At 45.0% G+C, this 15,784-nt stretch overlaps 2 protein-coding genes across 2 annotated transcripts; one reads left to right on the forward strand and one right to left on the reverse strand.

Moving 5' to 3' along the window:
• Positions 1-2,658, reverse strand: LOC115393160 (zinc finger and SCAN domain-containing protein 21-like). The gene is made up of 2 exons (XM_030098014.1): positions 2,385-2,658; positions 1-1,128 (listed from the first exon to the last, which is right to left on the reverse strand). The coding sequence occupies exons 1-2, from the start codon at positions 2,503-2,505 to the stop codon at positions 206-208; spliced, it is 1,044 nt and encodes a 347-aa protein (XP_029953874.1). The 5' UTR covers positions 2,506-2,658; the 3' UTR covers positions 1-205.
• A 7,258-nt stretch (positions 2,659-9,916) lies between these two features.
• Positions 9,917-15,465, forward strand: LOC115393157 (actin, alpha skeletal muscle B-like). The gene is made up of 9 exons (XM_030098012.1): positions 9,917-10,070; positions 12,351-12,524; positions 12,695-12,823; positions 12,900-13,010; positions 13,202-13,286; positions 13,546-13,707; positions 13,784-13,975; positions 14,253-14,434; positions 14,822-15,465. Exons 2-9 carry the CDS (start codon positions 12,396-12,398, stop codon positions 14,963-14,965), a joined length of 1,134 nt encoding a protein of 377 aa, XP_029953872.1. The 5' UTR covers positions 9,917-10,070; positions 12,351-12,395; the 3' UTR covers positions 14,966-15,465.
• The last annotated feature ends 319 nt before the right edge of the window (positions 15,466-15,784 follow it).

Consider the following 15,784-nt stretch of genomic DNA (forward strand, 5'->3'; position numbering starts at 1 on the left):
GTCAGTCAAAGGAGTAACCGACACCCCCTGCAAGAAGTCTCTATGGGCTCCTATCCAGACTGAGCCCAAATCCAAATCCAAATCCAAATGTGGATGAAGAGTGGGCGGGTCTGGTTCACGAGGCTAATATTCGGCACCAGAGACACAAAATGTTCACGTTGAGCTCAGAGGAAGGAAAAGATAAAAGACGAGAACCGAACCGTTTTTAACATAAATGGACCCTCATGTGTTTTTTAAGGTACGTTTTCCGGTTAAACGTCTTTGGACAAATTCCACAGCTGAAGGGCTTCTCCCCGGTGTGCACCCGCATGTGTCTCTTCAGATTCACCCGCTGCGTGAAGCTCTTCCCGCAGAAGTCGCAGTCGAACGGCTTCTCGCCCGTGTGAACCCTGGTGTGCGTCTTCAGGTTGCACTGGTGCCGGAAGCTCTTGCCGCAGACGCCGCAGCCGAAGGGCTTCTCGCCGGTGTGGACCCTGGTGTGCCGCTTCAGGTCCCCCTGCACCGTGAACTTCTTCCCGCAGAAGTCGCAGACGAAGGGCTTCTCGCCCGTGTGGACCCTCATGTGCGCCTTCAGGCTCCCCAGCTGGGTGAGCTGCTGGCCGCAGACGTCGCAGCTGAATAGTTTCCCCAACGCCGCCTGCTGTCCCGCCTGTGGGGTCTGGCTGTTTTCGGACAGAGGCTCCTGCCACTCGCTTTCATCCTCGACGCTGACTTCAGTCTCAGCAGAGCCTGAATGCTTTCCAGCGGTGTTTGACCTTGAATTCCTGCCGGGACGGGGGTTCCTGGCTCTCTTTGCGTCGCGCTGCCTTTTAGCCCGACCAGCCGAGCTGCTGGTTGAAGCCTCCGTCTGAGACTTAAGTAGGTCTTCATCATCCTCACTCTTCACAACAACACGAATGACCGACAGCCTGCTGACATCCTCTTTCTCTTCCTCCTCCTCATCCTCCTCCTCTTCTTCTTCCTCATCCTCTTCCTCTTCCTCCTCCTCCTCCTCCTTCAGGTCATGAATCTGCTCCTCCTCCTGAATAACCTCAAGCTCTCCTGGTTCCTCCTTGATGTCCAGGTCTTGTTGGTCTTGACTGGGACTCCATGGATACTCTTCTTTGATCACCATCGCCTGCTCATCGTCTGCACATGACATACGACACACATGGAGATCAGGAACAGTTGCAGTGGCAGAGCCAAGGTGGGAGGGGGGGTTGTCAGGGGTGGGAGCGTGGCAGCAATAACTGCTTGTCTATACCAGCATATTTTCTATTCTGTAATAGAGAAGCATCACAAAATACAAGACAATATATCCAGAATAACTAACTGATAAAATGACAGAAAAGGAGGCGGTTGGATGAAACGGATACCAGATTACGTGACAAAAGGTTTCCTTGTGAGGTTAAAATTCTCCAGTATAGTGCAAAGTTTAAGAGCTGGCTCTTTCTCAACACAGTTCAAAGATGAAAGATATTGACAAAGCTCTATATAAAATAGCATGAAAGCTTGGTTAGATCTTATATCTGTTGTTTTGTAAATATAATTTTCAGTGTGGTAATTAAAATTGTAACAATGGACACATCAGGAAAATAATATTTAACAATTGTTCAAGTGTTTCTCCGTGATCTTGCTTCGCCTTTGGGACCACGGGAAACTTTTTTTTTTTTTGTAAATTATTGTAAAATTGAGACTTTTTTACATTAAGAAAAAGATGGTTCTTTCATGAAGATTTGTCTCACTGTGCAGTTCTAAAACAGAATTGATAGTCTGATCATTGAAGGAAAATCACAAAATAGACAGGGATTGTTTTTATAACATTTTTGCATTGTGTTTTTATCTGTTAAATTTAGGACAGAATTCATCGAGACAGAAAGGTACCAGTATTGCCTTAAAAAACCGCACCAATCCTAACTCTATCCTTTGAAACTTCCTTGAACTACAAAGAAAGTCGATGTGTGCGCCGCTATAAACAGTCCCCATGCGACACAGTGATGTTAACAGTTCCGCTATAATAACCGGGTTTTACCCCATGTTACTTATTAAATGTTTACATTATTAAACGCTAACGTCACTCATATAAATATCAAACCAGTCACTTCACAATAAAATAGAACTTATTTAGTGGAACGAACAACAAAAGGAGTGTCCTTCACTATAAATCGTCCGTGTAGCACAAATTCGATGGTATCATGTTGTTAAGATAAATCTGTAAATGACTGAACACAACACAACATTATTATCACGTACGTTTCAGATTATAAAGTATTTTTTCTCCAATCGCCATCTGTGTGTGAATTATGCACTTCTAATTTTTGTTTTACTGAATAGCCGCCCACACGAGATTATCAAGCTTCGCCTTTTTTCCTCCAATAGACATCAAATATCTCTTTTTCCCTTACCATCAGTTTGGATAGAAACGTGATCCTGCAGCTGACAGGCACCAAGATGTTTAATCTCCTGTTTCACCTCCAGATGCAGATTTTCAGGCGCGTGTTGTTGAAGATAATTCACTTCATTCATGGCGTCTACACTTCTGTAAAACCAGGATGACTGGAAGTCGTTAGAGAAGATCCGAGAATGGTTACAACCACGACCGATCACCGCATATAATCCGTCTCTGTTCTTTCATCTTAATCTCTGTCTGTCATTTCATTTGTGGGAGGAACAGGAACCCTTCATCATCTTTTTCGTCAGGAATCTGCACGGACACCTAAAGTCCCAGGCACTGGTTTAGTCACGTGGATTTAAAAAAAACTTATTTTACTTTTTTATTTTAATATAAATAAATTTACATTATTTGGTTATATGTTCTCTTTTTTTATTATTATTTTCTATTTTAGAAAAGTACCCACTAAAACATGTCTAAAAATCACAAAAACATTAATAAAGTTATAAATTGTACATATAAGAATGTGTGTGATACAATTTTGCTGATCATTTTTACGACTGATAATATTTTATTTCACATATATAATACTGCTATTACTACTACTACAAATACTAATACTAATACTACTACTAATAATAATAATGTGTGAACGTGCATGTGTGCTTTAAGGTGAGTATTCTGGTTAAATTCTCTCGGACAAACAATATCAATATCAGACATTACCATTTTAATTTATAAAGCACTTCCACATAAACATGGTTGAAACAAAGTGCTGCACATGATGGGAACAATTTAAATCATAAGGCATCAAATAAAATAAATTAAAATAAGGATTTAAATTAGGAACTACAATGCTTGAACAACAACAACAAAAAAACTACAAACAATGAAACAAATTAAATCAGATCGCTGTCTCGTGCTGGGTCAAAACTCAGTGAGTTAAAGTAGGTTTTAGGGTGAGTTTTGACAGTGGACAAAGACGAGGCCTGTGTGATACATTAGGGAAAATTGGAAATAAGGACAGCAACTGAAGCCTCATTTACTGTAACAGTTTTTCTCCTGTGCCGTGCGTCTCTTTTGTTCAACCTGCTGTGCGAAGCTTTTATCACAACAGGTCTTGAATCCTTGTATGCTACTTCTGATTTCCCATTTCATTGTATTTCTAGCACACAGATTCCAGAAAAACAGGGTTTTTCTGCTGTGTGCACCCTGGTGTATTTCTCCAAACCTCCTATTTAATTTAGCTTTTTTTCCCCCATGAATTCCACAAATATGGGGCCTGTTATGGTCCTTCAGTGTCAGTTTCTACCCTCAAATATTACGGCTTAATGATTTAACTTCTGCTTTAAACCTCATCTGTCCCGTACGTTCTGGTCCACTCCAAAACTTCAGTTATTCATGAAACAGCTGTAAGATCTGGTAAAAAGTTAGCTGTTCTCACTTTCTTTTGTTGCAGCTCCAGAGTCTGAAAGGCTCCTGCCATGCGTCATCATTTGTGTCTGATTTGAACCCTTTCCGTTTTGAAACGTCTCCTCTCTCCTCCACAGTCCTTTAAATCACGTTCTGTTTTCAGATGGTCAGTTCAGCTGCTGTTCTGATGAATCTGCGATGACTCAACGTTCTCCTCCCCATCTTCCCTCTTCACAAGAGCACTAATGAGTGGAAACCTGCTGATTATCTCCTCCTCCGCCTCCTCCTCAGTCCATGGAGCTGTTCTCCCTTCTGGCTAACCGAGAAATCTTATGGTTTTCTCTTTTTTTCCACCACTTCTGTCTATTTTAGGATTTTTTAAAAAAACAAAAAGAACAACACATTCAAGTATGTTTCTGGTTCCTCTTTTATGTGCACCTCCTGGTGGTAATGTCTGTAAATCCAAGGAGCCTCTTCTATAATCACTAACAGCTGCTGGATGCTTTCAGACAGACAGAAATGTAAACCACACATAGAACATCCTCTCATCATGCAGGTTGATTACTAAGAACTTGGTGGATCTGAGAAGAAGCCAAAAAACCACTTGTGTCTGCTTGTGTGAGGGAATTAAAACACATGTACATCAGTAATAAAGAAACATCTTTTCAAATATATTCACTATGATCTTAAAAACAAACACATTTTATGTTTAGATATCGTGACTTGTTGATGAATAATACCGGATTCTTTCACAACATAGAGATATGGTTAAACTCCCCACCTCCTCTCACTCGCCCAGATGTGATAAAATATAAACAGAAAGACACAGCCGGAATGGGCCAAACCACTCCTTCTGGCACTCTTCAGACCAGCTCGAACATCCAGGACATGTAAATTATAACAAAGAACGGTATCAATTGGCCCCATGCCATCAGAAGACATGACAACACTCAGCAGAGTATCATCTGCATAAGGGTGAAACTTGATGCCATGGCATTCCTCACTGGAAGAGGGAACCCAAGACTGAGTCTTGATGGCACGCCACATTTGATTTAATGAACTGTTGTTTAATATGTCTAAAGAGTTACCGTACATTTTCTATCTGAGAGATCAGAGCAGAAGAAAGAGTCAGGGAGGCTGAGCAGGGGCTTCGGTCTGTTTAAAAGACTTCACATGTCTTTCAAGAAATATCAAATAGAATTATGTACAAGGACAATCAAGGTCTATTCTATTCATTTGTAGGTGTTGCTTGTTTTAACCATGTTTGAAGAGTAAAAAAAAACAAAACATGACTTTATACCTCCTGAGTTTAACAAAGCAAGAGAAGCTGGATGTAGTGACCCCAACTAGCTTATAGGCCTTCAAGTTATCCATCAGCTGCAGTAAAAGTTGGTCAAACAGTCTACGCTGTCTTTACTGGCGTCAGGAGTCGACCATGAATCCCAAAGTGCTCAAGATGTTAAAAAAGTGCAGTGGTGAGATAGGAGCTACTCATGAGAAAAATCCTTCAAATCTTAGAATAACTAGAGCTGAAACCAAAACCAGGACCTGATAGGAACTCACCCAAAATAAATCCTGCATTATAAGGAAGCCTGCCCTGAGATTATGAAACTTTTGAGTTTATAGAGCAGAGGAATGAGGGCAGAGGAAAATGCCAAAGATGTGAAAACAACAACAGTCAGACATTCAGAAAAGAAAATGGGATTCAGAGTAGAAGAGGCGTGTAGCGAACATCCCAAACCGGCAGAGGGAGAGGGCAGTCCAAACATGTAATTTCCTCTGAAGCTGTCTGACTCTTTCCATCTCTCTCTCTCTCTCTCTCTCTCTCTCTCTCTCTCTCTTTCTCTCTCTCTCTCTCTCTCTCCATCATGAAATAACTCTAAAATATTTGTTCTCCTTATAGTTAAATGATTTCCTCCTCTTCTGTTCCAATGACATGGAATTCCATGGGTTGCTGTCCAATCATGTTTAATTCCCCAACAGTAAAATACACACACACACTCACACACACACACACACACACACACACACACACACACACACACACACACACACACACACACACACACACACACATTCCTGAGCTGGTTGTGTGTGTTGTGTAGTGTAGTCAGCCAATCAGAAAGCGGCTCAGCCTTTAAGGAGTCCAGCTGATTTCCCATTTTAGGTCAAAGTCCAGGCAGCTGTGTGTGTGTGTGTGTGTGTGTGTGTGTGTGTGTGTGTGTGTGTGTGTGTGTGTGTGTGTGTGTTAATTCCTCTCTCCCAGTCCTGCAGGCTGCCTGCAGGGGGCAGAACATCGAATTGAGGGGTAAATGTTGTGATTTGGGGGGGCAGACGAGCAAAAGGAGCATCTCACAACTAAACAAGGACACTGAGATACACACAGCGAGTCACACCCACCACGGGGGGTGTGGGGGGGGGGGGGGGGGCGTGGCATCCTGCCTTACTGATGCCAAATCTTCTTTCATTCACTGACAGGGTGCCTTATTTGGAGCCACACACACATTCACACACACACACCGAAGAGCAGTGAGGAGGAGCAGCGAGGGCTCGGGCGATGCTCCCCCTGCAGGAGGTGTTCATGCCGCTAGTCAAGTCTCCTTTTAAGGAGAAGCTGCTGAGAAAAATTCCTCAGAAAAAAAAAAGCTGTCCATAAGCACTACATTACCCATCAGCCCCTGCACCTGCTGCCTCTCCTGTGAGACTCATCAGAAACATGGATGGAGACAGTGACCCCTGTTCCAGAAAAGCTGGGATGGTGTGTGAAGTCAGAACAGACTCCGTTCAGCAGTGTTCGTCAAAACGGTCTCAGGGGAGCTGAAGTCAGGAGAGTTAGGACGACAACGGCCTTGTAATCGACTTAACACTGGCAGGTCTTTCAGATGTACAGATAAAGAGAAGTTCAACAGGAGCGTTCATTTCAGTCCAATGCTCACACTTCATTTTCAGTACGCCCAGTAAAATACTGTCATAATTATGTTGACATTCAAAAAATTAAGTTTTTTTTTTTTGTGGACGAAGAGCATATTGTAGTGTTGTGTTGTGTTGTGTTGTGTTGTGTTGTGTTAGCTGGAATTTCTAAAAAAAGAAAAAAAAATCAGTGTTTTTTTTACATTTTTAACATTAGCATGGCAGTTTGGAGGTTTTTGACCCACAGGCCTTATGTTTGACACCGCTGGATTACAAAGATTCCAAGAGCAAAAACAGGCACTGCTGCATTAAAAACACAAAACTTGGACACTTCTGAGCAGCAGCCTTCTGGTCAACATGCTGCTAACAGATTCAGCGATACTGTTTTTTGTTAAAAAATGTTCTCATTTTGTTTCATTCGTTTTCATCACCTCAGAATGTCCCATCTTTTGTGGAGTCTGCGTTTTATATTATTCACTGGAAAGAAAATCTCCTTTCAAACCCCAGACAGACCGAACCCTTCAGGTTCAGATCATTGAGTTTGGCTGATCACCACATGATGCACCGTGCAGATACATGTAATGTAAAATAAAGTGGATGAAATAAAGTGTGGAGGATGTGGGGCAGTAGGACCCACCTCCACCTGAACCCGTCGCACTGTTTAGTCTGAGTCGCCCCCCCTCCCTCCCTCAGCTCCTACACATCCCACAATTCCTTTCAACAAAGTCCATACATGGGGATTTTCTGCACTCGGACGTCAGGACGACGTCCTTCATGTGGACACAAACATTCCCTCCCGTCCCTCCCCTCCCACCCCTCCTTCCCGGCTCTGTTTGTCTTTTTATGGTGATGCTGCGCCGCCGCTCCCTCGCTCCGCTCCCGCTTCTCTCTGCAGCCCGGCTTCTCCAGAACTCTTTCTTAAAAATCCCATCCACTGCCTCCAGCTCTGTGTTGGGGGTGTAAATGAGTGGAGGAGACAGCATCCACCTGTATCTCCCGCAGTGCGGAGGTCAGATTTATGCCCCCTGGTGGAGGAAGTCATAATGACAGAAGCAGCGTCGGGAGGCAGGAGATGAAACTCTGAAGTGTGTGTGAGAAAAAAGGAAGGAGTGAAGTATGGCTGCATTCAGGGGGAACTGGGAATGTTCCACAGTCCATGTAACTGATAGTTGTTCTAGTTGTGTGTGTGTAAGAGAGAGTGAGCGAGAGAGCGAGTGAGAGAGAGCAAAGAGAGAGAGAGAGAGAGAGAGAGAGAGAGAGAGAGAGAGAGAGAGAGAGAGAATGTGTGTATGTGAACAAGTATATAAATACCAAATGTGTGTATAACACATGTTGACGATGAATGTCAGCATGTGTGTGTGTGTAAACTGGTATATGGGAGCAGATTAGTGCATGAACATATATAAGCGACTAGGGACTGACTGAGTGTGTGTGCGTGTGTGTGTGTGTGTGTGTGTGTGTGTGTGTGTGTGCCCTGCCTTGGATTCAGACCTGATGACAGCAGTGTGTCTCTCAGTGAACCACTGGGACCTTTTACACTTCACACACTGCAGTTCTGCGGCTTCAACACCTCCAGTGCAGCGAGCTGCTGTCAGGACTCACTCCCTATTCTGTGTGTGTGTGTGTGTGTGTATACATAGCTGAATGTGAACACGTAGCGTGTGTGACTATGAACACATTTGTATATTCTTGACTCTTGAGACTCCAGGAAAGGAGTTAACTGTTTCCTTCTCTCTCTCAGTCTCCAACAACCAAACCTGTGTTTGTCCCGCAGAGACAGTGTAAATGTGTCTGAGTTCCTATTGTATTTCAAAGAAACAAGAGTTTCACGGCAGAGGAGGAAATCTCACAAACTTTATTTAAAATCAAACCTGCCTCTGCAGCAGAAGAAAAACCCACAATAATCAAATCTGAATTTTTAAATATATGATCTCTTCGGTTATTTTTTTTAACTGGTAAATGATCAGACAAGTGATCTCAATTTGATTTATTGGTCCTTACTGAATCCTGGTTACAGGAGGAAGAATGTCTGAGCTTGAATGAAGCAGGCCCCACTCAGCATTAATTATGTAATTCCTGGAGAAACTGATGGAGGAGGAGTAAAAACATCCATTTACAACTCTAGTGTTCTTATTATTCAGGCGATGCACCACAGGCCTTTAAGGTTGCTCTTATTAAACCTCTTCTTTCAAAGTCCTCCCTTAATCTGGTTGTTTTAAGTAGTTACAGGCCCATATCCAACCTTCCCTTTATTTCTAAATTCAACTGGAAAAAGTTGCTGCACATCAGTTTTAAGACAAATGTTTGATCTGAGGCTTAGCGGTCAGGTTTTAGAGCTCATTTTAACAAAGTCCTTATTGATCTTCTCGTGGCTGCAGGACGTGGATTATCCTGACTTCTATTGACTATCTGTCTGTTCCTCTGTTTCTCAGTTCTCTCCTTTCCTCTGAGCTCCAACCGGAGCAGCAGAAAGTCTCCACCTCCAAGTCTGGAGCCTGCAGATTTCTTACTGTTTAAAGGAAGTTTTCATTTCCACCGTCCAGCGCTCGCTCTTCCAGATTAGTTGTTTTTTTTTTTCTCCGTGCCTTCAGAAGACTGTGTGTCTACCCTCAATACTTAAATAAAACTGCACTGAATATCATTCAATAAATCAGTTCTGTTGCTAAAGTGACACAAACATTCTCTTTACAATGCAGAGAAGTTTTGGGGAGCTGGAAAATAATGTATCTATTACCAGTTTTATTTCATATCAGAAGGTCATGAGCAGGTTGAGACTTATTGTTTGGAGATTGCATGTTCTTCCCGGGTGAATGGATTTTACTGTCTGTGCTCTCTGGTTACTATCGGGTGTGCACAGCTGTGTTGCACTATTCATGTGTGTGAGGGCAGGATCCACCCTGGACAGGTCTCCAGTTCATCACGGGTCAAACACACACTCGCGTTCACATCTAGGGTCATTCTAGGGTCACCAATTAACCTCACATGCATGTGTTTGGGAAACCAGAAGAAACCTGGTCTACTCGGTACGGTATGAATAAAACCTGAATGAGCTGAACTTCATGAGTGTGCCGTATCAGTTCTGTTTACTTCGAGTAGTTCGTAGAAGTTGCAGGAACTCTGTTGCAGGAATGCAGTAAATGATGGGAGAAAGTCTGCGGCGCCCGCGGCCGTCTGATTGGCCGCCTCCCTCAGTGCCTGCCCTACAAGGAGTGAAGCTGGGGAGCAAGAGGAGGAGTGGAGGAGCGAGGAGGAGTCCCTGCCATGTTTGGGATGGAGAGATGGGTCGGGAGGAGTAGGGTTATTAAACTGGTCCGCAGCTCCTCCGATGCTCACTTCTGTCCTCCCCCCACCTCCCAGCAGGCCCTGCACCTCCACGGTAAGTCCTCTGTCACCTCCTCCATCCCCCTGTCCTCCACCACCTCCTCTCAGCTTCCTCACTCACGTCTCCAATATTACCAGTTCTAAGCTATTTCACCTAATCTTTTCTGAATTACCTTTGTCCTTCTAATTCTCCATCTTGCACCCACCTCCTTCTTCCTTTGCTGTCCATCTTTCCTGTCTTCCTCTTCTCCTGTCCCTTTTTCCAGTCTTGGAAATTTGGTTGAATCTGAGAGGAGTTCATTTTGCAGTAAAGTGGACTATCAGGGTCGCCACACCCTCAGTAATGCTGTAAGGTTCACTTTATGCTCAATAAAACTGACAGGTTCACTTTGACCTCAGTAATGACTACCAGGTCATTTGCCATCAGCAATGACCGCCGTGCTCACTTTGACCTCAGTCATGACTAACAGGCTCTTTTTGACCTCGATGAGACTACATGGCTCACATCACCCTCAGTGATGACTAACAGGGTCACTTTGCCCACAGTATTGACTATCAGACTCACTTTTTCTCAGTGAAGACCATTCTTCTTGCTTTGCCCTCAGTGATGACTTACAGCCTTTTGTTGCCCTCAGTGATGACTGTCAGGCTCACATTTTGCTCTGTGTTGACTGATGGGCTCACTTTTACATTTTTGGATTTTTAAAATCATTGAGAAGAAGGTTTCACCATCATCTTGTGGTTTTCGGCTTAGGGTTTGGGTTTAGGGTTCGGGTTAACCCTAACCCTTCAGTTTGTGGGAAAATGGCTGAGGCCCAGAGCAAATTGAGGACAGTGTTTGTTTCATTTGCTGTGACTCAGTAGAGGAGAGCAACATCCTCTACAGTGATTCAGAAATAATAAGGTGAACTTGAACTAAAGCAGCGTCCTGCTCGCAGTGGTCAGTTTCCATGGAAACAAGCCTCCCAGCCGGAGAGATGCCTGACTCAACACTGAGGAACAGTCACAGTTTTCTGTACGCTGTTGTTACCATTCGGTCGTCAACATGTGAAGAAAATCATCAACAGGTTGAGTCTTAAAACCAATCTGCATAGTTCAAGCTTCGTTGCAATTGCAACTTTGAACTAGGTTTAAATCAACCTAAACTCTAAACTTTTCGACTGCCAACTCCAAACCTTCCAAAAACTAAACAGAATTAGAAATTTCAGTGAAACACTTTCTACTTGATCAATCCCTTCTGTGTATGAGGCCTCATCTGACCACACATAGAAGGAGCAGCTGGCAGAGAGGAGCCTTGCTCAGGGACTCACGCTCTTAACCCATCTGCAGTGGGATTGAAACCTGCAAACAGCGCTTCAGTCTGACTGTCTTCTGATCTGAATGCTGTGATCAACTGGGAGGAACCACTCACTTTGAATTAAAGAGGAGAGATTATATATTAAAAAAAAAATGTTTTCTGTGGGATGAAATATGTAATAAATGGTATTTGGATTAAATGTTCTAAACTGTTTTGAAAATATTTTTAAAGTGAACTTTTTCTGATCTATATTCAACGTGTTAGTGTTGTCAGTGAAAAGGCTAAGGTTGAGTAAAAACAGTTCCATCTCTGATGAGCTGTTTCTTCTGAACTGAGCTGAAGTCTCAATGTCCTGATTTGTTCTGACCTCAGCTGGAGAAGCGTCTGATGCTCGGTTTGAGGCTGATTCTCAGCTGTCTGTTCGTTCTGCATGTCGCTCTTTAGTCTGTAATGTGGTGAAAAAGCTCTTCAGGTTTCTTTGGCGAACCACAATTTTGGCTCAAAGCCTTTTCTTGTTCTGCTTCTTTCTCTGATATTTCTCTCATATTTGTCAAAAACATGTGAAACTGAGAAATCTTGACTAGATATGGTCAAACGGGATAGAAGTGTGTGTGTGTGTGTGTGTGTGTGTGTGTGTGTGTGTGTGTGTGTGTGTGTGTGTGTGTGTGTGTGTGTGTGTGTGTGTGTGTGTGTGGTGGGGTGGGGGTCTGTAGGGGTAAGAGAACACCAAAGAGAGTCAGAACTCGGCTTCATGCCCAAATTAGGAAGTTTTCCCAGAGTGCTTTGTGTTCATTCACTCTAAAGGAGAGTAGTAGAAATATCATGAAGGAGGAGTAGCGAGTGGGATGGGGTGGGGTGGGGTGGGGTGGGGTTGGGGGGTGGGGGGCAGGAGGAGGTGGCAGGACCTCAGTGAACGGCTCGCAGCTCCAGTACTGGAGAATTAAGAATCCAAATTTACTTTTGAAGTTTGAAGTTCCTCTGCGGCACACAGAGTAGGCACAGAACATGAAGCTGAGTGACCCTGTCTCCTCTCTGCAGTGTGACTCGTAGTGTCGTTGCCCGCACACAGCGCCCCCTGCAGTCATGTGTGATGATGAGGAGAGCACCGCTCTGGTCTGCGATAACGGCTCCGGCCTCTGTAAGGCCGGATTCGCCGGAGACGACGCCCCCCGCGCCGTCTTTCCGTCCATTGTGGGCCGACCCCGACACCAGGTGACCGATTTTCACCTTCATAGCCAATGTGATGCTTCTTGCAGCCACTAGGGGGAACCAGAAACTGGCTTTTTAACCCAAACAAGAAACGTTTTGTTAATTTGTTACACTTTACTGTGACAATATCAAAGGATTTGAACAGAAGCAGCTAACTGACGCATGTCTTTCAGGGAGTGATGGTGGGCATGGGGCAGAAGGACAGCTACGTGGGTGATGAGGCCCAGAGCAAAAGAGGAATCCTCACCCTCAAATACCCCATTGAGCACGGTATCATCACCAACTGGGACGACATGGAGAAGGTGAGTGACCGGTGGGACACACCTGTTCGACAGAACCTGGCCCGGCCTGACCGCCTTCTGCTCTCCGATTGGCCAGATCTGGCATCACTCCTTCTACAACGAGCTACGGGTGGCTCCAGAGGAACATCCCACCCTGCTGACCGAGGCACCGCTCAACCCCAAGGCCAACCGCGAGAAGATGACACAGGTCGAACCTAGTGCTGCTGAAGATCATTAACTGCCACTAAAGAGTGCTAACTAATGGCAAAAAAATCCGAGTATTGATAAAGAGCACTGACTACTGCCAAAAACTGCTTCTGCCTCAAGCTTAATGATGCTAATGATGGCAATGTACTACTAAACACTGCTAATTGCTCCTGTTTAATGCTGACCATGCAGATCATGTTCGAGACCTTCAACGTTCCTGCCATGTACGTGGCCATCCAGGCCGTCCTGTCACTGTATGCCTCGGGCCGCACCACAGGTTGGACCACATCACTTGGTTACATGACCATCCCTCCTCACACCTAATCTAAATAGGAATAGGAATCAACCTTAGACCTTATCTATCTGTTTTTAAATCCACTTCCTTCTAGATCTAACCAGGTTTATGACCCATTCAAGGTTTTTTGTGGCGATGAACTCAGAAATTTTGATCTGTACTGAAACTTCCAGAAAGTAAACAAACTGTTTTTTATCATTAGCTATGTCAAAGTCTTAGAAGTTCTTCTCCTTCCCCTCAGGTATCGTCCTGGACTCTGGTGATGGAGTCACCCACAACGTGCCAATCTATGAGGGTTACGCTCTTCCTCACGCCATCATGAGGTTGGACCTCGCAGGTCGTGACCTCACCGACTACCTCATGAAGATCCTGACCGAGCGAGGCTACAGCTTCGTCACCACAGGTTCGACGCTCGGTCACGTCCACCGCCCACATCGCTGCTGCCCTCTCTGACATGTTTTCTGTTTGTGTGTGAGCAGCTGAGAGGGAAATTGTGCGGGACATCAAGGAGAAGCTTTGCTACGTGGCGCTGGACTTTGAGAACGAAATGGGAACGGCGGCCACCTCTTCGTCTCTGGAGAAGAGCTACGAGCTTCCGGACGGTCAGGTCATCACCATCGGTAACGAGAGGTTCCGCTGCCCTGAGACACTGTTCCAGCCTTCCTTCATCGGTCAGTACTCCTACTCACCCACTTACTTTAATGACTTCAACCTTTCAGGGTGTTCTTTGGGCAGGATTTAGCTCCACCTACTTGCTTACATCAGATAACTAGAGAAAATAAATCTGGTAAAAGGCCTCCTGAATCTGGCATACCGAGTGGAGGTGATCAGTGGTTCAGAACATTGGCGTTCTTCACGATACACTTGATTCTTGAATGAGCGCGAAAATCTACCGTGTTGAAGAGGTGATTGAAGACAAAGCTAACCTGCTGCTGGGTCCTCCTGCAGGGATGGAGTCCGCCGGGATCCATGAGACCACCTACAACAGCATCATGAAGTGTGACATCGACATCCGCAAAGACCTGTACGCCAACAACGTGCTCTCTGGAGGAACGACCATGTACCCTGGCATCGCTGACCGCATGCAGAAGGAGATCACCGCTCTGGCCCCCAGCACCATGAAGATCAAGGTCAGTGCGCAGTCCACTCCAAACACACTGAAAGGTCCTGCAGTCCGCTGGTACCTCTAGCGCCCCATAGCGAGCTATTTGTATAGAAAGATAAATCAGTTTTCATTAGTTCCACAGATGTTCTGGAGCAAATTGCCTCCAGAAGGTTCGGTTTATGGTGACCTCTAGTGGTTTAATACGTTATAACAGCAGGACTTTGACCAAATAAGCAGTTTTTCCAAGTCTAGTTGGAAACCAACACAGAGTTGGTTGAGTTAACTAATCAAAAATTAATAATTAACCTTTATTGAGAACTAAGAACAACCAAGTATTTTCTAGATGTAAAAAAAAAAACAAACAAGTTAAATCCAAACTTAATATTTCTGGTCTTTCTCCTCCATTCTTCAGATCATCGCCCCTCCAGAGAGAAAGTACTCGGTGTGGATCGGCGGCTCCATCCTGGCTTCGCTCTCCACCTTCCAGCAGATGTGGATCAGTAAGCAGGAGTACGACGAGGCCGGACCCTCCATCGTCCATCGCAAGTGCTTCTAGACGCCCCCCGTGCCCTCAAGTGTCAGCACCCTCTGTATCTTAACCCTCACCGAGCACCAGCTAACCCGCATCAGGTCACCAGAAGCCCCGCCCACAGGAAGTCCAGGCGTGAAAACGGGACGTGGCGTTTCGTTGCTTTTGGTGAACTGAACCTTGAAACTTTCCAGAAGACCCAACAGGAAACATTCAGCCCAAACCGCCTCCTCCTCCTCCTCCTCCTCCGGTCACGTGTAAGCCTCACCCACCCCCCACCTCCCCCCTCACTCCATCTGTGACCCCGCCTCCCCCTCTGCCCCCGCCCTCCGCCTTCCAGGTTGGTATGTTTCTGTCAGAAAGTGTGTTTCTATTTTTGATGAGTAGCGCCTGAAAGCCGTCCAGCGCTCCCGCCACGCCGCGTACGGCGACGTGAGGCGGCATGGCCGCGCTGTCCATGTGATCTGCTGGAGATGACGTGTGAGGTGATGGTTGGACAACGACAATAAAAAGCTCTGAAGCCAGAAACCCGTCTGTTGTCCAGTGTTTGTTGGGGTCAGCAGTTTGGACGCTCGTGCCGCTGTTGGCTAAGCGGTCGTCTACGGGGGCAACGGCAGCTCGGATCACATGATCTTTGGGAAAAACTAGAATAAATTTTGTTTATACATTGAAAACTTTTCTGAAGGTTTCATTTGCCACCCCAGGCAGGAGATGGAATTTGGTCAATATTTCTATCAATCTCCTAGAAGTGTAGGGAATGAAAGAGCAGGACTAAACAAATAGTTCGAGTTCAAACTACAGCTGTGAAACACCTGAAGATTTTAAACAGCCTACACACACATACAG

This window comes from Salarias fasciatus, chromosome 8, assembly GCF_902148845.1.
Source record: "Salarias fasciatus chromosome 8, fSalaFa1.1, whole genome shotgun sequence".
Taxonomy (NCBI): Eukaryota; Metazoa; Chordata; class Actinopteri; order Blenniiformes; family Blenniidae; genus Salarias; species Salarias fasciatus.